This window comes from Erigeron canadensis, chromosome 3 (assembly GCF_010389155.1).
Source record: "Erigeron canadensis isolate Cc75 chromosome 3, C_canadensis_v1, whole genome shotgun sequence".
In the NCBI taxonomy this organism is placed as follows: domain Eukaryota; kingdom Viridiplantae; phylum Streptophyta; class Magnoliopsida; order Asterales; family Asteraceae; genus Erigeron; species Erigeron canadensis.
Window position 1 is genome coordinate 39,241,096 of NC_057763.1, and position 21,922 is coordinate 39,263,017.

The 21,922-nt window shown below is 32.9% G+C and overlaps 3 protein-coding genes and 1 non-coding gene across 4 annotated transcripts; 2 read left to right on the plus strand and 2 right to left on the minus strand.

Moving 5' to 3' along the window:
- Positions 1 to 827: 827 nt before the first annotated feature.
- On the minus strand, positions 828 to 898 carry TRNAG-CCC. Its single transcript has one exon. It is a non-coding gene; the product is annotated as a tRNA-Gly (tRNA).
- Positions 899 to 1,012: 114 nt separating this feature from the next.
- Positions 1,013 to 2,709, plus strand: LOC122593265 (dephospho-CoA kinase). Its single transcript, XM_043765652.1, has 3 exons — positions 1,013 to 1,127; positions 1,424 to 1,569; positions 2,153 to 2,709. The coding sequence occupies exons 1-3, from the start codon at positions 1,020 to 1,022 to the stop codon at positions 2,595 to 2,597; spliced, it is 699 nt and encodes a 232-aa protein (XP_043621587.1). The 5' UTR covers positions 1,013 to 1,019; the 3' UTR covers positions 2,598 to 2,709.
- Positions 2,710 to 7,413: 4,704 nt separating this feature from the next.
- Positions 7,414 to 8,828, plus strand: LOC122593805 (heavy metal-associated isoprenylated plant protein 35-like). Its single transcript, XM_043766257.1, has 3 exons — positions 7,414 to 7,518; positions 7,670 to 7,745; positions 7,875 to 8,828. The coding sequence occupies exons 1-3, from the start codon at positions 7,489 to 7,491 to the stop codon at positions 8,609 to 8,611; spliced, it is 843 nt and encodes a 280-aa protein (XP_043622192.1). The 5' UTR covers positions 7,414 to 7,488; the 3' UTR covers positions 8,612 to 8,828.
- A 10,077-nt stretch (positions 8,829 to 18,905) lies between these two features.
- On the minus strand, positions 18,906 to 21,922 carry LOC122593979 (putative indole-3-acetic acid-amido synthetase GH3.9). The gene is made up of 4 exons (XM_043766451.1): positions 21,582 to 21,922; positions 21,385 to 21,486; positions 20,099 to 20,913; positions 18,906 to 19,712 (listed from the first exon to the last, which is right to left on the minus strand). The coding sequence occupies exons 1-4, from the start codon at positions 21,875 to 21,877 to the stop codon at positions 19,129 to 19,131; spliced, it is 1,797 nt and encodes a 598-aa protein (XP_043622386.1). The 5' UTR covers positions 21,878 to 21,922; the 3' UTR covers positions 18,906 to 19,128.

Consider the following 21,922-nt stretch of genomic DNA (forward strand, 5'->3'; position numbering starts at 1 on the left):
ATCGCCACTTTTAGACTCCCTAAGCGTGCTAAAAGATCAACAAAACAAACATAATGCTTGGCATTTGGAAGAAACTCATATTTCCCGTAACTAAGGAAGAAAAGATATGTCTACCTATTTGTACAATTGTACTAATCTTGAATGAGCACAAACACTCAATATCACAATCAACGTCACTTCATCAGGATTTATACCAACATAACGCTTCTTCAACATGCTTTCCTAATGCCAAACGTTTAGCCAATGATTTCCAAGTGAAACCATTCTTCTTTTTCATACTAACAAAAACGCTTCGTCATGAGACCTACCACGTTTCCCATACATGCCAACTAAAGAATTGAAGTACCCAAAATCACATCAACCTCCAACGAGTTCCTCTTAATAAACTCTTGTACCCAAAATCACATCAACACCCATCTTAATGGGCAATGGCCCCACAACTCGCACACGTAGCCAAAACATTAACCATAGTCACACGATTCAGTACCACACCCGCATACTGCATTTGTTCAAACGTCAACAAAGCATCACCAAAACCTCCCACATTTTCTAAACCCAGTTACCATATCCGTTCAAGAAACAACATCTCTTTGAGGCACTTCATCAAACACCTGGCGACAAGTCCGTTTCACTATCTGTGTATGCATCATTCGGGCCAAGTTCAGATCTTTAATATCTTTTATAGCTTTAACTCTACAAGTGTACAACAGGGAAAATGTAGTTATTGGAACAAAAAAGATAGGGCAGTAAAAAAGGGTTTTTTAGTTTTAAAAAAAAAAAAAAAAAAGTTAATGCGTATCCGAGAAATAAAAGGGAAAAAAATCCAATGCGTATCCGGGGAATCGAACCCCGGTCAGTACCGTGGGAGGGTACTATGATACCACTACACTAGATACGCTCCTGTTGTTATGCGACTTCAATTGAAGTTTAATAAACCTGTAAAAACACACTCTGTGTCGATCTTCTATTTATTGGGAAAAAAAAAATCAGTTGGGAATTAATTTGAGAGGAGGAGAAAAATGAGAGTAATAGGTCTGACCGGTGGAATTGCGACCGGCAAAAGCACTGTCTCCAATCTCTTCAAAGCTAACGCCTTTCCCGTCGTCGATGCTGACGTCATCGCACGCGTAAGTCTTCAGTTACTTGTATCTAATCTAATTTAATCCGTGTATATTAAACCCTAGTTTGTTAATAATAAATTTGAACATTAAAAACCTAGTTTGAATAAAAAGTGTGGAAAGAAGCCTAATTTTGCTGGCAGTATGAAGATGTTAGGAATGTCCAATTTTACTACTTATTAGATTGTACAGTATATATCTTGGTTTTGTTAATATATAGTTTACCTTTTGGAGAAAAAAAAAAACAATACCAAGTTTGAAGTCTGTTATATCATTATAAGAAACAATATATTTTAATGTTATAGGATGTATTGAAGAGAGGTAGTGGTGGTTGGAAAAAAGTCGTGGCAGCTTTTGGGGATGATGTATTGCTTGAAAATGGGGAAGTCGACCGCGTTAAGCTCGGCCACATTGTATTTACCGATCCTTCAAAACGCCAGCTTCTTAATAGGTACTACTATCAACTAACTTTGAAGTTTTTATATGTGGTTCATGTCAAAGTTTGAGATGCTGCGGCGACATTTTGTGTTTAATACATGATATTTGGATTAATTAGTGTTGTTCTTAAAGTTTCTAAAATAAGGTGCTATTGGTGTTCCAAAAGTTCCTTTTAGAGGAAAAGTGACTTTGAACGCTTTCTTTCTGATGCATAGTTAGCTCGCATTAACTTTAAGAAAACTTCATTGTATTTAGAGATTTTGCAAGAAAGATATCATTTAGTGAAGCTATAGGATGTTTACAACTAGAGCTTATATTATTGTGGAACATAGGCTGTAGCGACTTCATCAGTATTGTCTCTATTAAAAGAGATATTGGCCATCATTGAACCAATATGTCTTGAAAATCTTTCACCAATTTCTAATTGTACCAAGAGCATAACCAATACGTCTGCAAAGTAGTCATGAGTCTATGGAATTTTATATTATTTGGCTATGTTAATTCCTTTTCATCAGATAATTTTATGGCAAGCCTAATGCTTTGTTAGTTAGTGATTGGATATATGGTAACTAGAAAATCTTGAAATTTGTGTGTAGGCTTCTTGCCCCTTACATTTCATTTGGTATATTTTGGGAAGTTTTCAAGCTGTGGATGAAGGGTTGTAAGATTATCATCCTTGACGTACCCTTGTTGTTTGAGGCCAAAATTGATCGTTGGACAATGCCGGTAATTGTTGTGTGGGTTGATCCTGAAACTCAACTTCAACGTCTCATGGCCAGGGACAGAACATCTGCACAAGATGCTCAGAACAGGATAAACTCCCAGATGCCTCTTGATATAAAAAGGTCAAAAGCAGACATAGTGATTGATAATAATGGATCTTTAGAGGACTTGCATGAAAGTTTCAAGAAGGTATTAGATCAGGTTACCAAACCATTAACATGGACTGAGTTCTGGCTTTCAAGACAGGGTGCTATAGTGGCTTTAGTATCAATATTTTCAGGTGTTATTGGATGCAAGAAGATGCTTGCACGATTATGATTTTAGGTTCACTAATGATATGTGAAGATTGAGGATGGATTTTATTGGAAGTTACTTTTTTTTATCAAAAAAGTTTAGTACTTTAAAATGATTAATTGGGGCCATTTCTATAGCAATCTGTTGTTTGATATGTTTAAAATATGCATATCTATGTTTTATAACATATCTTGCTTTTAGTCTCTTTTTTACAACTGGGTCAAGATAAGGTCACTTATCGTTCAAACTTTTAGAAAGTTTAGTTAAACAATTGGGTGATTAGAAGTTGGAGAGCTGATACATAACTCCATATACTGGATCTCTTTGTTTTCTGGTAGGTTCCTGATTGCAGTCCCCTATCTTCTTTGTTTATGATATCTGAGGTTCAGAAGTGCTGTGACTTTATTTTGCTGTCTTTGTCATTATCTTATATCTTATTACCCACTTCTTCATTATTCATTGAAGAGTTCATATGTGACTGCCGAGTGTTGAATAGGTTGCTGATGATGATGAACATAGTTATAATTTCAAGTGGTGAATTGTTATAAATATGCTAAGTTGTACAAAAATGTTGACAAGATCGAGATTGGTTATGTGTTGTAAGATAAAAATGCCAAGTCATGAAGAACATATATGCATATTTTGATCAAGCAATTATTGTTTAGGTTTGTCATCCTGCCTATTGTTGTTCCTGTTGGTTTTCTGTTGTGTAAGTGCAACCTAGAGGGGGTGAATAGGTTGTACCCGATTTTTAACTTGGTTTACAAAACTTTTTGATTAACAATCAATCTTAACTTACTAGATACAAAACTTGCATGATTTGAACAACAAAGAAGTTAACCCTTGTAGCTATAACAAGCAATTGAATCCTTGTGAAGCAAATATGATAAAAGATAATGAACAATAATAAGAAGATAAGGGTAACAAAGTATATCACCACATGAACACCACGATATATAGTGGTTGGGGTCGGATGTTAACTAATCCGCCTTAATCCACTCCTCGATACACAATCGAGATTTTGTAGCACTATCTTTCTCCAAAACCGGTGGAGAGTCCACAATACAATCTTGACACTTCAAGATGAACCAACAATTCCTAACCACTAGGAATTAACCAAGTCTTGACACTTCAAGACACACCAATGATTCCTAACCACTAGGAAATCTTCAATTCTTGACACTTCAAGAATTTGCCCAACTCTAACCACTAGAGTTTATATTACACCCAAATGATCTTGATAAAACTTTGTTAAACCATGTATGCACCAACATGTTAGTTTCCTAGAAGTAATAACCATAATGTCCGGCTTTTGACCAAATCCGCAAGCCCAACTGTTCAAGTCTAGATTGGTCATCTCATATTCACAAGTACTAAAGAAGATTAACATGACCTGGATTGATATGACTGTGATATCAAACTTAAGACATGGGTTACCTAGTGATCAATGCTGAGGCAGCTGAGCAATCCTTGTATTATTGTCGTTGCAGTTGCAAAAATGAACATACTATTTGCTTTCTGACTAAAAAGCAAAAAGAAGGGACATCCTGATTTGTGAGTGGGTGAGTATGAATATGTAGATAGCCAGATAGGGATTGGATTATTATTATACATTTGATTTACATTCCAGTTGGGCTTAAGAAACTGACCGATAAACTTTTATATACATTTTACACATTTATAATTTACTAAGCATGTTACTGAATCTGAATTATCTTCAGAACTCTGTAACATCAAGACATTGACGTGGCATGGTAAAAGCAAAACTTTTACATTCCAACAGGGAAGTAACAGCAAGTGTTTGAAATGACATGAAAATAAATAGGTTTGGGTTGAGCTAACAGATTCGAGTTGCCATAATATTAAAAGCATTGGGTTTTAGCTGAACGTCTTATCAGGATTGACTAAACGGGTTCGTGACACGGTTCCTGCCAAAATCATCCCTAAATAATTCTTTATCTACCCGTCACAATATGATTGACATGCTAAGGCTGGGATCGATCATTATTTGGTGTCAAAGTAGGGGAATCGGAGTGAACTAAATGGCCACCATCTATTTACAAGGTGAAACTTCTTTTTGTCTGCAAATGAAATTTAGCATACATGATGATGCCATGATGGTAATTCTCAACTTCTCATATAGTATCATGACTTCATGATCATGTTAGTTGTGGGATGTTGACCTACCAACCAACCAAGTGAACCAAGTAATCATCTAGTTTTTGCTTTTTAACTAGTTTCAAACTGAGAGTTTAACGACAAAGTAATCATGTAGAAGTGTTACATTTTACACATTTATAATTTACTAAGCATGTTACTTAGTTTATTTACATTATACACATTTATAATTTACTGAAATGAAACCAAATGGCTGAAATCGACACAATTAGCAGAACCTACTGTTTATAATTAGATTAGAGTAGTGTTTCTGGTTGACCGTCCGACTTTTATCCAAATTCGTCTGTCATGCTTCTTTCATTCTTTGCATCGAAGTGGTTGTTCTTTGGAATCATGTTATTTATCATTAGTTTAGATAAATATATATTGCATCGTTTTTTTGTTTTTTATCAACCAATTAATATATGTCCAGACTTGGGTAAGTTGTTAGTTTAATCTCTTTTTCTTTTTTTCTAAATTATATTGTACAACTGCCTAATGCATAGAATGTACAAGTTCTCATAGCACATAATAATTTTTACCATTTTTCATTTCAACTCCCTAAACTTTCTATCTTTTAACTTTTGTCACACATCAAAGTTTTCGTTTTTATTTCTTGACACTAAATTTTTGAATTCTCATGTTTTTATAAAATAATTTTCACATGGTTACGATTTTACTTTTAAACATCTGGTTTTGACTATCTTTATCCGTCTTTTTATATATATATAACATTTTTAATATATAATAACTTTCATTATCGTTACGTCTTACGTTCATGTAACATTTAAAGCATTATTATAGTTATTATTTATGTTTTTATACAAAAGTCTATACAAATTTACAAGCATTTGACATAAATTTAGGTCCAAAATTTTGTCATATAAAAATCGTATTCACGGCAACATGTGGGTACAATAACTAGTTTCTTCAACAAAGGTTTTGACATACACACCGATGGTTGTTATATAAAAGAAGTCACACACATAAATATGCATATAAACAAAAACATACACATAAAGACAAATAGGTTATACATGCAACACATTTCATGTGCCCGTCCTCGTTCTATTCAAATGTCTAATCTCAAGGAAGGACCTAAAAATCACAATTGGATATGTTTGGACATATGCTAGTAGTAGTATGCTCCAAATTCTTTATGTTGCTTTTTGTATTGTAGCTTTTCAGCTATCATTAGCATAGAACTTGAACGCTATCAATTGTACGTTTTGATTTAAATAAAACGAAATGTTATTGAATTTGTATATTTGTAAACATTAATTTGGCATTGTGGTTTTTTACTTTTTTATTTTATTTTTTTTCTTTTTGGGCTTTGTTTCTCTTAGGTTTGTTTCAATTGATTTTGATTTAAAGCGAACTAGAATGTAGTCAGTACAATGCAAGCATGCAGCAGAACGTTGATGGTGAAGGAGGCGGCGCGATGGTGGCGAATACTGGTGGTGGTGAATAAAATATAGATGGTGTGTTATAAAAGAGAATATTTTAAGTATGGAAAATGATTTATCCTCCTAAAATATTAGCCTATGAGCTTCTAAAAAATTAGTCTAAGATTTTTAAGTTAATAACTTAAAAGGATTAATCACTACTCTTTAAGTATTTCTAGAATGGCTTAAAAAATAAATAAAAGTATAAGACAAAATAATATATCGAAAATAAAATCAGAGTTTACTCACTTAGAGGGTGTTTGGGATTGCGTTATAAAGTGATTATCTGATTATTGCGTTTGTAAAACGCAAATAATCTCAAAAAGTGTTTCTATGAAAAAGTGATTAGTAATTACTGACTATGAAAACGCAGTTTTGGGGTACATACTTTTTCAAAACTCAATTTTGAAAATGTATAATTTATTTTGAAAACGCAGATTTTGTTTTGTAATCGCAATATCAAACACCCATTAATCTTTTCACTTAAACATTCATCTAATTTCTAGAACTTCATTTTGCCATCTATTAAAAAATTCCATATGTCTATTAAAAATTACCTAAAACCAAATTAATCATGTTAACATATTTGTTAAAGATTTGTGGTGGTAACCAGAGTTAAAGTTGTTCTTAGCAACCGTCAATAAATTTAATATTTGAGTTGGGTTATATTTGTTTTGCCGGTTTAAAAAAATAAAAAAATAAAAAAAGTTAATATTTGGGTTGGGTTAAACTTAAATATAAGCAAAACTGATACTTTTACGTTTTTATGATTAAAGATGAAAAATTTAAAATATAGTTTTTTTGAAATTGAAAGTGAATATATGAAAATATAACAACAATCCATTTCAACAAAAGCGGGTTATGAGGATTGTATGATGTAAACCGGTTTTAACCAAAAGTAAAAAAACCGGTTCTAAAAATTACTCGTGCTTAAGGCTTTAATTCCAAAAATTTTGACATTATAGTTGAAAAGGTAATGATGTTCAATGTAAATTTGACATTGAAAAAGAAACTAAATCATTGCGACGAATGGTTTAGTTTAAGCTAGTTTTATATACCTTACGTCCAACCATTATACTGTAAATATTTAACAATCCTAGTAAATTGACGGGCCTATCACGTGACATTAGTGATGAGGTGTAAGTGAATGGCTAAACATTCATTTGTGATGCTGATGTGTCCCTCATACCAAACCCGACTCAGCACCCTTCGTTATATAACCCACACTCGCCCTCTCACACTCTCAAGTTCATCTAGTCTAGTCTAGTCTTGAATTTATTAATTTACATCATATCCCTGAATTGAAGCTACATATGGCTAATCTTCCTGCTGACCAACTTAAGGTATGCTGCTATCTGTTTAGCCTCCTAATCAAGTTATGTCATTTGTATCTATCTATTACTCTATTATCTTCTTAAAAATATATAATTTGTCGTTCTTATGTATGTTTTTTTTTTTTTTTGGTTTGTTATTTGAATTAATTGTGTTTTGCAGACATGGGTGTTGAGAGTTTATATCCATTGTGAAGGATGTAGAAAAAAAGTTTACAAAATTCTTCGAAACATCGATGGTACGTAATTACTATATCGGCCATGCTTTTTCTTTTTTTTTAATCGATTAATGAGGGTTTAAGTGTGTATATAAAATAAGTATATATGTAAGTATGATTATGAATCTATGATTTTTTGTATGTGATCAGGTGTTTATAAGACGGAAATTGATTCTCAACAACACAAAGCTATAGTTACTGGTTCCGTCACTGGTGACACTCTTGTCCAGAAGCTTCGAAAATCAGGTAAGCACGCGGAGATCTTATCCGAAAAACCGCCAGAAAGCAAGAAAAAACAGAGCAACAAAAAGAAATCTGATGATGATGGTGATGAACCTGTGGTCCTCAAATTAGAAAAAGAGGCAGAACCAAAAATAGTTGTGCCAATTGAGACAGGTGAAAATAACTCGCCACCAAACAGCAAAAATAAGAAGAAGAAAAAAAAGAATAAAGTTTCGCCAAACAATGAAACCGAAAGCCAGCAACCTCCTCCTGATGATGATGATATTAATAATAATAATCCGTCTCTAGATGATGACGAATTACCAACTATGAATGGAGACGAATCGAATAAGGAGCAGCAATCACAAATCGTGTCGCCGGTAATTAGTGATCAAATGGGTTATGCCACGCCCAACAATTTACCCCAACCTCCGTATTTTGGGTACTATCCAACTGATCCGGCTTATAATGGGATGAGTTACAATACGTCTTATCCGAGTAGTGAAGCGTCCTACTATACTCCACCGGTGTATGGATATGCTCAATCACATCCGTCTGCTGCTCCTTATTATTATAACCCTGCTCCTTATTATCGTAGGAGCGTCTTTGATGATGATCAAGAAGCTGAAGCTGATGATGGAAAGGGATATTGCACTATCATGTGACAATATTTTGGTTTCAATATATCTTATTAACATCATGTACTAATATATCTATAAGTTGGGTTAGACATACATATGTAAATTATACTCGAATACTATATATAATTTGAACTACCGAAGCATGTGAAAGTCTTGATCAGAGTAGTAGTTTTGTAAACAACTTTGCGATGTATCAAAGGTACGTACGTAGTTGATGTATGAAACTAATATTTTTGACAAATGTTTTTTTCTATAAAAAACATAGAAATATATAACTTGCAAGAGCATGGCATATAGTGAAAAGTGAAATAAGTGATGTATATATATATATATATGATATGATGTTCTCCTTAGGTTTAAAACAATATTGTAACCTTAATATACTCCATAAATATTGTAATCTTAATATATCCCATAAAAGTGAACTATATATAAATTGTAAGTAGAGATCGTTGATGCATAAAGAGCAAAATAGAAAGACAAAATTATCAAAAAGAAAAGCAGATGCGATAAAAAGTAGTTTTGTTTCTCAAAGGAGCAAAAAACAAAAGCGATTTCATATTCGTTGTAGGTTATTATGGCTATCTTTATCTACGAACAAAAATAAAAATGGTAAAGACAATATCAACATGTTTAGCATGTATTTTCACATTCGCTTCGGTCCATGGTCGTTTTCCATGTTTTAAGTTGGAAGTTTTGTTCGACGGTCAGTTTGTTCCTTTTTTTAGTTGAAAATTTTAACATGATATCTATGTTTTTCTTGTCGAGTGTAATGCATGTTCAGGAAGCAAGTGAGCAAGCAAACATTCCGTTCAGTAAATAAGTGTTATTTTAACGATATGATGAACAATTGAACATGTATTTGTTTGGTTATGTGTGTTTAAATAAGTGCAAGATGTGTCAATTTCCAATTTTGTTATGTTATGATTGTTTTCACGAATTCATTGTTCTTCGAAGTCTATGCATACATCTTCCAATTAACCTCCAAGTATAACCACTCGTAGTTTAGGATTCGTGATGTTGATCATTTGGTTCATGTGGTTTATAGTTAGTTATGGGTCAAGGTGTGTGATAGTCAACCCGATGATTAACACAAAAATTAACCACTGTACGTTGCTGTACGAGACATATACTTCTATAAAATATACATGCGATGAAAATGTTTGTATTAACTATGAGATGGTCTACTTTCTTTAAGAGGGGAATAGTTATGCTTTTATAAAAGGTAACAATTCCTTTGGTTTACAACTTTAACTTTTCATATCGATAAACATCAAACTTTGAATTGTAAAGCTAATTTGTGGGTTCATTTTTGGCGTCTTTTGAATGAGGTTGTACTTCTTAGGTAGGGGTCCTCTTTATTTTTGAGACATTTCCTTTAGATGTAAGGTCCTCTCTGGCTCTCTATACCCAAGCCTTCATACTTTTCTTTGATCTTGTCAATTCCTGTACTACTGCATCTTTCTTGTATAATGATAAGTTTAGCATCCATGTAAAATTTTATCAGCCTCGTAATCTCGTTTATGAAAATTATATTTTTTTCATTCTAATTTTAAATGTCTAAATTTGAAATTCTAAGTCTTTTCTTTATTATATTTTTACAGTAAACAATTTTTTTTAAACATCAGTAGTGATTAGACTCAGATACATGTCTTTCATCGTCCGGTAGAGATCAGCTAAATGACTGACGGTGGAAGTCAGTCAATCCGAGGGCATGACTGACGGTGGAAGTCTCACTACCGTTCTGGAGGAAATCAGCTATATGCTAGAGAAAACCTCCATGTCCCACCTCATTTGCAAGGACTTCTCAATATAAAGGTTTCGAACTCGTGATCAACATTTAGCTGAAAGACATAATAGTTTCTAAAATTTATATTAATTAAAACTATAGTATATCTCTATCCATTTGTATATCGCATATCAAATGAAAAAGATTCACTATGTTGAATTCTGACATTTAAAATGAGACAGATAATCAGATAATCGGATAGACTATAGAGTACCACCAGTACACCACATTGTCCCGTCACCACTGGCATATTGCACAGATACCCTTTAGTTCCTATGAATTAACTGGTATCATTTTTTTCAAATTAAGTATATGATTTTGTATTTATCAACATATTAATATTTTTTGCCGGTCAATAAAAAAAAATAGTCGAAAACAATTAAAAGTATATACCAATTATACTACAATTAAAATACATTTGCGTCTAAAGGTTCCTCGATATAACCTAAACAAGAGAAAACTTAATTGTTGACCCGGCCACCTAAACAATATGGTTTAATATCAAACTCAAACCCATCATATTCGATGATGAAATTAGATACTTTTGTTATAAAGTACTTTAAGATGATTGCTGTATTTTCTTAATCATACATTCATACGGTTAAAAAAGAACACTTGTTACGTGTCATTTGATGATTGTTAAAAAGTGGACATAATAGATACACATTTTATTGTGTTTGAAATATCGTTTGGATGGTCCCCAGTAAGTGATAGTCTCAAACAGACTGCCAAGGGTCTGTGTGGACAGTTCCAGATTCTTCCTAATTAGATTATTTATAAATTCCATTTTTATTGAAAATGATATATTTCTTAAAATCTAACAATCTTAGGCTATACGAAGTGGGACGTGTTCCCCCTATTTTTCGCCTAAAAATCGCCCAACACACCCCCCCCCCCTTTTTTCGAATGCGCCCCTCCCCCCCTTGTGGCGGAATATATACCTCGCCCACTTTGCCTTTGACCAAACTATTGATTTCCGTGATTTTGGTCCCCAACGGTTAGTTTTCAAATTTTATTTTTTAATTTTTTTTCTTTTCTTCCTATATATATACTATCCATCTATATTAAACCAACACAAAAAACCAACAAAAAACTAAAACAAAACCAACATCCCTTCCAAAAATTATACAAAAAAAAACACTACATTATTTAACAAATATGGAAGATATCGATGAGTTTTCATCTTCTAGTTCTTCGTCAAGTGGTGGTTCAACCGATCTAGACGAGGCTATTGAGCAAACAATCGTTTTGACGATAAACACTATGTTAGAAGCCGCAAGAGAAGAAGAAGAAGAGGAGGGGGCGCACCAATACCACGTGATCCCGGTTGTAGGCGTAGGGCAGTTCTAGATCGGAGACGGTATGAGGCAAACAAACGGTTGATGCGTTTTTACTTTGTTGACAACCCGGTTTATCCACCGGGAGTTAAGAAAGCGCTACCGTATGAGTAAACGTTTATTTTTGCAAATAACAAGAGATTTGGAAGAGAACTATAGGTACTTCCAACAAAGATACGATGCTTGTGGGAAGTTAGGTTTCACCGGGATACAAAAGTGTACTGCTGCGCTTCGCCAACTAGCCTACGGCAGTACCGTCGACTCATTTGACAAAAATTTCGAGATGTCTAAAAGGGTTTTACGAGAGTCACTGGCCAACTTTTGTAAAGGTATCAATCTAATATTTTAGTTACGTAGTTTTACATTTTATTATAACTTAGTTATTATATTTTAGTTACCTAGTTTTACATTTTATTATAACTTAGTTATTATAATTTAGTTACGTACTTTTACATTTTATTATAACTTAGTTATTATAATTTAGTTACGTAGTTTTACATTTTTTTAGGTGTTAGGAGTATATATGGGCCAACCTTTCTACGTAGACCTACTTCTAGCGATATATAACGGCTTTATGATGTGCATGAGCAGCTACATGGTTTCCCAGGCATGATAGGTAGTATTGATTGCATGCATTGGGCGTGGGAGATGTGTCCTACCGCATGGCGTGGTACGCATACATGAGGGGATATTGGGCAGCCGTCGATGATACTTTAGGCTGTCGCATCGACTGATTTGTGGATTTGGAACGCTTATTTTGGGTAGCAAGGTTCAAACAATGACATCAGCGTATTTGAGTCGTCGCCCATACTTGAAGAACTTATTTCCGGGTTGGCACCTACAGGTTAGAATTACAAAATTTGACATTCTAATTAGTATAAACTTCAACATTACATGATTATAACGTATTAAAGTTATAAATTGCAGCTCCTTTTTATACAAATGACAATTATTACAAAGCCAGATATTATTTGAGTAATGGCATCTATCCAGAGTATGCTACCTTCGTGAAGTCATTTACCGACCCAATTGATGACAAAAAAAAAATACTTCAAGAAATAACAGGAGTCGGCGAGAAAGGATATTGAGCGAACTTTTGGCGTGTTGAAGAAGCGTTGGAAGGTTATTAGGTTTCCATCACGGTTTTGGACTAAAGAGAGGATGCATGACGTGTTATATACATGTATTATTTTACATAACATGATTTTGCAGGATGAAGACAAAGCTTTCTGTCAAGATTTCTACGAGCACGACCCGACTTTGGACAAGGAATATTGGATGCAAGAAACTCCAATGGAGAAGCGGATTGAGAACTCAAATGCGGTTAGAAGCAGGGAAACACATAACATGTTATTGGCTGATTTGGTGGATCATGTATAGGAAAACTGCACGAAGGCGGACGAAGAAGAATACGTGCCGCCTACCGTTGAGTTCTACTTTAGCGATGATGACTAGTTTTTATTCTAATATGTTGTATGGTGTGTATTTGAACTTTATTAATCATGTGTTTGAACTTTAATAAGTAGTTTTTATTTTATTATGTTTGTATTTTTTATTTATAGTAAGATGTTTATTTTTAAAAAAATTACTTTACGGTGGAAAAAAAAAACCCACAATGATTGGAATGTGACAAGTGTCACACTCACTCCCCCCTTTTCCCACCAAAACCCTCTCTCTTACATGGCGTCACATGGCTTTTATCCCCCCTCCCCCTTTCTCCAACTAATCTCACTCCTTTTAGCCTTATTGACGACTTAGTTATGATATTTAGTAATTAGAAAGACAAAATTAGAAGAAATAATCAATTTATCAATTAATTAAATTGTTAGAAAGACTATTAAAATACTTTTTTTAAAAAAAATTTATATCATGTTTTTAATTTAGTTAATGATATCATCAGATAAAACTCCTAAAAGCAAAGCTTGAAGGTCAAGGATTTGATCATTATTTTATGAAGATTATTTTCTTAGTAGGTATATATTTCAAATTGGAATAATTTTGTGTGCATTTTAAATTTTCCATATAATATTGTAAATAGTTTTAAAACTCATAATTTTTGAAAAATGTTGTTGCGTGCCACTTATCTACTTATTATTAGATAAAATTATCTCAAATACACTTCTTAAAATAAAAGTTATTAGAGATGTGAGCATATATCATTTGAGTTTTAGACATCAACTTGGTAATAATGCAATATGCTTTATGATGAGTAATAATCTTAATCTTAATATATACTATAAGACAATTGAACTAATGACTTATTAACCAATCAAATCGTTTAATTTTATTAAATTAATTCTCGCTTATGTCATCATTTAGATTAACTATAAATTAAAAATCATGATAATCATTATCCAAATATATAATTATATTACTATTTATATTAATTTGTAGAAAAAAATGTCATTAATTTGACCTTGAGGGGAACCACCTGGGTTCGAGTCCCACTTCCCACATTTATGGGGGTGGATTAATAGGGATTTTTCAAGAGTCATGAGTTTCATCCCAGGCATGCGTGTAATTTAGGGGTAGAAGTAGATTAGAATGTCGTTCTAAAAATAAATAAAAAAATATTGTAGAATAAGTTTCATTAATTTACAATTTTTTGTTTTCCATCATTTATTTACACTTTTTAGCCCTGAATACTTAATTTATATTTATTTTTAGCTAACAACCTTAAGATATTTTTTAAAATTTACAATCATTTAATTAGTTAAAAAAATTCAACATAATCTCTCAATAAAAAAAGTACATATCACGAGTCCTAATTGTTATCAAATAATATGAAAACAATCATAATTGTGATCTAATTATCATAGAACATGTAATTGGAGATAAACATATTCGTGTTATGGACTCGCATCACATAACAAAACACGATTTACAACAGAGGGTTACTTGAATACTAAATCGAAATCAATATGAACTCCATTCAAGATTCATTATATCTCTGAATCAAAAAGGTACATAATTTTCTCCTTTTTCATATATTAGGTTTGTGTATTAATGTTTAAAGTTGCAATTGTCACTCAAATCAAGAAACCTAATTGTTATCAAAGAGTATGAAAACAATCATATTTGTTATTTAATTATCATAAGACATGTGATTGAAAATAAACCTATGCGTGTTATGAGTCCGCATCATGATTAAATACATATACTTGAATGTCAAATAAATGATCAAAAATATGTTTATATTTTAATTTTTAATTATATTTCATATAATAATATGACATTATGAGTACAACTGGTTTCAAAAAATTTTATAATAGATAAATTATTATAGCATGCGTCTTGTGAATAACTCCGGCAAATAATTCCATCAATATATCTCAGATAATAATGACAGTGACAAACATATGATTATTGTACTACAACTTGCAAAGTATAACACTTAGAACCTTATATCTTCAAAATTATAAGCTTTTATGACTTAAATGCATAAAGATCTAATATTGATAATATCGTAAATCATGTGTTAAGTGTTGGACACGGGTCTAAAATCTAGTATATACTATAAGACAATTGAACTAATGACTTATTAACCAATCAAATTGTTCAACTTCATCAAATTGATTATCGCTTATGTCATCATTTAGATTCATTATAAATTAAAATTCGTAATAATCATTATTCAAATATATTATTATATTAGTATTTATATTAATTTGCAAAAAAAATCTAATTAATTTATATTTTTTGTTTTCTATCAATAATTTATATTTTTTAGCTCTGAATACTAATTTGTATATATTTGTAGCCATCAACTTGAGACGATTTTTTAAAACTTTTATAAAAAAGTCAAAAAAAGTACTAAAATTTAATTTTTTAAAGTTACAATTGTCACTCAAATCAATAGTCCTAATTGTTATAAAAGAATATGAAAACAATCTTAATTGTTATCTACTTATCATAAGACAAGTGATTGAAAATAATTTTATTATCATGAGCCCGTATAATAATCAAGTACATATATTTGAATGTTAATTACAAGATCACAAGTATGTTTATATTTTAATTCTTATTTATCTTTCATAATACACATTATGAGTACAATTAGTTTCAAAAATTTTTATAATAGATAAATTTTTGTAGCATGTGACTTGTAGAATAACTACAACAAACAATTCCATCAATATGTTTCAGCTAATAATTACAGTAACGAACCTGTGATTATTGTATTATAACTTGCAAAGTATAACACTCATAACCGTATATCTTCAAAATTATAAGCTTTTTATGGATTAAGTGTATGAAGATCTAATAATAATAATATTGTAAACCTCGCGTTCAGTGTTAGACACGGGTCTAAAATCTAATAATAATACTAAGAAATACTAGTTGACTTAAAAAATTAACTATCAACCAAAAGCTTCAACTTAACACATTAGTTTTGTACTTAAATTTTTCTCTAATTTCCTCTATATCCAATCATATCAATAATTCCAACAATCCAACTAGGGGGTGTTTGGAAATGCGTTATAAAAATAAATTATGCGTTTTTCATAATCAAAGTCAGATAATCAGCTGTAACAAAACATGTTATTAAAAGATTGTGTTTGGATTTGATTATATAGTTAAATGTTAAGATAATCAAATAATCAGGTTTTTGGTTGTTTGGCACATTATATAATCTGGAGGCTAAACGAGTAAAAAGACTAAAAAGACATTTTTATATTAATGTTAAACCATCAAACTATATAACAATTTATTTTATATGACTTATGCCACATATTGTTTATATAAAAAAAAATGTCAATCATAATGTAGATCCACTACATGTGAATACTGATACTACTATCCAAACTATTGGAGATAGAATGTGAAGCAAGTGAAGCAATTACTGTACACAAAAAAAAAATCATGAAACGACTGTGTGTTTGACTTTATGCTTATATGGGTTTTTTTAAGGGTAATTTTGTAAAGTGAGGATCGGAAAGGAAAATTGTGATTCAGTTTTCACGTTTTGCTGCAGTATGGTATGAGTTGTTTTTCCATAATGGCGTTTTGAGATCAAATAAACGCAAATAATTGATTTTTGTTGATGTTTAGCCAAACACTTAAAATAGATTATTTACGACTTCAAAATGAAATAATCTAAATCATCTAAAAAAAGCAACCCCAAACACCCTCTAATAAAGAGATAAAGAAAAAATATCTTTAATCTGTAATTATTCATCATGAAAATAAATCAATATTAATAGTTGAAAAGATAACGTAATTTATTACATTTTTTATATAAGAAAACATATATTCAATGATATAGTTATTATATGTGTATTCTAAATTTTGAATAACAATTTGTTTTTTTCTAAAATATTATTATAATGTTTAAATCGTCTGGATCCGATCATTTGGGTGGGAGATCGGGTATTAAATCAATTAAACAATTCAAAAGAGAGGGGAAAAGTGAGAAAAACTAATAAGAAATTAAAACTTTTGTTTTTAATTTTATTTTTATTATTTTACATTTTTTAATGATTTATTCTAAGTTAAAGTTTATATAATACTAAGAATGGAAGTAACACTATTCATCATCTCTCGTTTTTTTATTCAGAAATGATAATAGTACCATTAATTTTAAATAACTTACCACAATGTATAAGTTTTACAGTAGACAGTGTAAACCATTAATGTGTATATTTGGTTGATTTATCTTTTGTTTTGGTACGGACATCATTTCCTTTTTTTTATTCCACTTCATCAATCTCATATCATCTCATTTAAGAAAAGATAGTGTTTCGAGTGGCTTTAGCCGAGTAGCATTAGACAGGTGTGGTAAAGAACATCGGACGAGTACGTTGCGAGTTCGATTAAGGTTTTTCCCAATTATTTAGGTTTTCCTATAGAGAGTTTATGTATATGATCGCGCCAAAGTCATTGATAGCAATTAAAGGCGGCAAGGAATAAGCATGTATTTAACCATATCAAACCATCTCCAGAATTTGTTATGGCTGAGATCAAGGTGTATTCTCAAGTGTTGTTATCATCAAGATCTAAAGGGTCTGCTACTGATGTTATTTATAGCTCGGTTTAGGTTGCATTTGTAATATTATAGAGTTTGTTTGTCTTAAGTGGAAGATTAATATTTGTGTTTGTATTAGAGTCCTTTAGCATCTTACTAATTGATACTTTTATAATAATAATAATAATAATAATAATAATATTTCATCTGTGCCTAAAAAATAAAAATTAAAGGCGGGGTGAGTTATGTTTCACCCTTACCTATGTGGACAGGTGTACGAGGTCACCACTCCCTCTCCAGTCTCCAAAGGGAAAAATAGTGATTCCTGTAAGTACGATGTACCGAATAAAATCAACGATGACGCCACGGGCATTTGCAGGCTCATCGTTTATCTGCATTCTGCTTGAATTAATAGTTTCACAAACCTAATTTCTCCATTCCATAACATGAAGCTGCGATTATTAGCTTGCTGATTCCGTTAAACCATCATAAATTATCCAAATCACGTTTACCAGGTACAATTATTTCGACGATTGATTTTATTTATTCCGATAAATTTAGTCTGTAAACTCAAATACCTGGTATATATATGTGTGTGTGTCAAAAGTATATATGAGGGTACTGCTTACATATATATATAGCTACAGAAAGTGCTAAAGGTCCCCATGTTTTTTTTTGGTTTACCAAAATGTATAACTCTTACAACATAATATATCAAAAAAAATGTGGTGGACCTGGTGGTAGAAAAAGTACAAGTTACTGGAAATTATATGGATAACTGACAACACCGATCAAATCAATTTTATAACAATGACTAGCCTTAAAGTTTACTATAACGTTAAAAGTTGAAAGAAAACAACGAGAATGTGAAAATTATTAATCTATGGTGACATTTTAATCCAACAGATGCTAAGGCTAAGAGCATGGAGTACCGGGGCTCTATGCCAATCCCAAATCCTAGCTGGATGACCTTGATACCAAACGGTACAGGCTAGCCAGTAACTGACCACGACCTTGACGCCAAACGCAATATCACTATACACTAACAGCAGTTACTTTTGTTATGGGAGTTTAGGATGTACGTGGTGTTAGACTTTTAGTTACTATCTTTGACTTTGACTTGACCCTGTATGTTGCGCATAATCATTGTGTACATTTCAAGGAGAAAACATGTAGGTTTGGGTTCCCCCATCTTTAACAAGGACTGCATGTATATAACAAGGCGAAAACATATTAAAGTTAATAAGTAGTCAGGAATATTCATTACAGATTACAAGATATACTTCCTCAATGATGTAACACTTTGGAAAGATTATTAATTAGCTAGTGAGATCCCTTAAAGGGTAGTAAATTATTAGCTTAGACAAAACTGTTTGAAGTGTCATAGCATCCGGTCAAATTCCCCAAGCTAAAGGGAGAATTTTCTTTATTATAAAGTAGCTAGTTATATTTATAGAGGAACCCAAGTGGGATTTCTGGGACTAAAGAAGCAGGCCTTCACGTTAGAGTTAAGCAATTTCAGTGCAGCATCTGACTTAATACACCGTGGAGTTTTATACTGGTTAATGGATGCTCCTTGTTTGATAAAGAAGTCCATTAGGGACTCAAACGTGCCAGACTTCACCACGCGTATCTCAAGTGGTCCAATAGCTTTATCATTAGTGCGTAGTCGCCTGTATATGTAATCCAGATCTTCTTCTATAGCAATACAACAATCTTGAAGCACCTTAGGGCCAAGTGAAGAGGTGACCTTTTCTAGGACCGAAGGTGTGTAGTGTTTGATCTCCCAGTATATGACGTAGTGTCCTGGCACTGATGATGTATCAGCGTAGCTTGTGTATTCTACAAGTAGAGCATTGTACGGTTCCAAAAGTCTTTTTGCTGCCATGATGCTCTTATGCAGATCTTCTTCATTAGTTTTGTCGCTGTCTATGCTTAGAATGACATTCCTCCTGCAGATGAACCGAAATTGTGGGGTCCGATTATGAAATCCAGTCACTTGGAGCACGTCTCCAATACGATATCGGTTTAGCCCTGAATCAACCAAAAAACAGACTTTTAATAAGTTGTACACTTCATCGATGATGACATCTTACAAGTAGGCTAGGTTGAAATGCAAATGTAAGAGGGTTAAAACAGATGTATCAATATGAAATATATACTTATATTCATGTTGAATTATACTAGCCTGTTTCATCCGGGATACCGGAGATAGAGTAGTAGATGATTATGCATGATCCCTTGTTAAAAATTTAGGATTGCAATAGAACTTTTCAACCACATCTACTGTCGTAAAGAAAATGAGGCAAGAACAGGTGATTAGGCAGAGCTCCTTGTTATGTCTGAAAATGTTATTTAAAAGAAGGTCCATTTTTCAACCCAATTGCTCAGTTAAGAAGAGATAATTATAATTTACTTACCGGCAAATGTTGTGACCACCAATTCATAGTAGAACCCAACTTTAACATGCACCAGGTCAACCAGGTTAGCCAAGGAGATCTCTTCGTCCTCATTACCATACGTCTCGTTATCACCCAAAGGAATGAATTCATAGTAACCCATGTTAGGCAAGAGGGTGAATGAAACATTTGCAGGATCACACAAAGGCTGTAAATTTACCCCAAAGTAACACTCAGATGATGCATACATTGTACACACAAGTGGTAACTTCCCCCTACTATAGTACTCGAGAGTTGGTATATATTGGGACATAGAACCTGTAACCACTGCTTCAATATACTTTGCCTTAGGCCATAAGTCACACACTATTCCTTTCCATGATCGACGGCTGCAAATGTTTTCAATTTCATCTGCCTGATGTGGGTCTGCTAACTTGATCATAGCAGACATGGCTAATCGGCACCCAGAATCTGTTATCATCGGGTTCAATTGGCCGCTACGGATATCGCTGCATAGCCTGATCCAGTTGCGTTCAAGGAATGAGATTCCACGCAGCATAGCTGATGCAAATACGGCTCCAAGCCGTGTGACTTGCTGGCGGTGGATAAGCCCTGCCAGTAGCTGGCAATACATGCTTTGGTTGCTGTCATCACACAAAATGGCTTCATCCGGGCTCGTTTGATCGTTGTAACGGTCACGTGAACGGGTCTTAAAATGCTTGCTTTTGTAATAACTGGTGAGGACTGTCCGTGTTGGTAAACCACAAGGAGTGGACATCTCTGCCTTCACAAAATATAGAAACATCGCCTTACCTTCATCAAGGCCTGTTATATACCTGTCAATGAAATGGATAAAAAAGCATTAATAGCATGCAGAATGACCGTGTTTTTAGGTTATTTGTATAGTGAATTGTATAACTGTAAGTATTATCACTATCTTTGATAATTTATACTTTTTGGGGGTGGTGGGGGTGCAGATAGAGAGATAGCGAGATAGAAAGCTATGCTAAGCTATTCATATCGTGATTTGATCAATATTCTAAGAAATGATATACTCCGTATCAGTAACATCTATGCAACATGTGATGTCTGGTAGTACAGAATGTATGATTCCTTCATGGTCACCTTCTACTAAGATAGTAACTTTTCATTTTGCTTATTATGCAAGAGCCTTGAGGTTTTATAAAGTTATTACTGTGACCCCCTCTGATGTAAATATTCTACATGATAGTGTTGTGGCCCATATGTGGAAAATAATGAATTAGTGGAAAATATGAGATAAGGTGGTATTATGGAGAAAGATTAACTGATTCATAATTGGCATGATCAAATTATAGACGAAAGTTCGACGATCAAGATCTTCTGCAATGGATGGCATTATCTTAGGCTTTCCACCAGATGTCCCTGAGCTGCAAGTTCAAAATTAACTTGATTTAGCCTTCATATCTATTTATGCCGAGCATCACAAGTTCACAACAGTATGAAGTCAACTGTGGGATTTTACCTGCTTAGCATCTCCGTTATGGGGTGACCAGAAATCACAGAGGAGTCTTCACCATTGGCTATGCGTTGTATATAAGGATAAATGTCTTTGTAGGTGATGACAGGTACCTTCTGTTTGAACTCAGTTAGGTCATTCATGGACACTCCTGTTATGTGCTTTTGGAGGTATTCGGTCTTTTTGTTTCTTGTTAAGATTGCTTTCAGTAAATCTTCTTGCACTTTATCAGCTTCTGTTGTTAGCTTTTGAAGCTCCTCTAGAGCCTCGGCTCCTTTGTATTCTAGTTTCTTTCCATCCATTAGTACACAACAATGAAGCTTAGGGGAACAGGATAAGCCACTAAA

Excerpts from the sequence above, each read along its gene's own strand:
- LOC122593265 (XM_043765652.1), top strand. The coding sequence starts at position 1,020 with ATGAGAGTAATAGGTCTGACCGGTGGAATTGCGACCGGCAAAAGCACT. Across the intron at positions 1,128-1,423 it reads ATGCTGACGTCATCGCACGC|GATGTATTGAAGAGAGGTAG; the intron begins GTAAGTCTTCAG and ends TTAATGTTATAG. Across the intron at positions 1,570-2,152 it reads AAACGCCAGCTTCTTAATAG|GCTTCTTGCCCCTTACATTT; the intron begins GTACTACTATCA and ends ATTTGTGTGTAG.
- LOC122593979 (XM_043766451.1), bottom strand. The coding sequence starts at position 21,877 with ATGGATGGAAAGAAACTAGAATACAAAGGAGCCGAGGCTCTAGAGGAG. Across the intron at positions 21,487-21,581 it reads ATAACGGAGATGCTAAGCAG|CTCAGGGACATCTGGTGGAA; the intron begins GTAAAATCCCAC and ends TTGAACTTGCAG. Across the intron at positions 20,914-21,384 it reads ATCATGCCAATTATGAATCA|GTATATAACAGGCCTTGATG; the intron begins GTTAATCTTTCT and ends TTTCATTGACAG.
- LOC122593805 (XM_043766257.1), top strand. The coding sequence starts at position 7,489 with ATGGCTAATCTTCCTGCTGACCAACTTAAG. Across the intron at positions 7,519-7,669 it reads TTCCTGCTGACCAACTTAAG|ACATGGGTGTTGAGAGTTTA; the intron begins GTATGCTGCTAT and ends TGTGTTTTGCAG. Across the intron at positions 7,746-7,874 it reads AATTCTTCGAAACATCGATG|GTGTTTATAAGACGGAAATT; the intron begins GTACGTAATTAC and ends GTATGTGATCAG.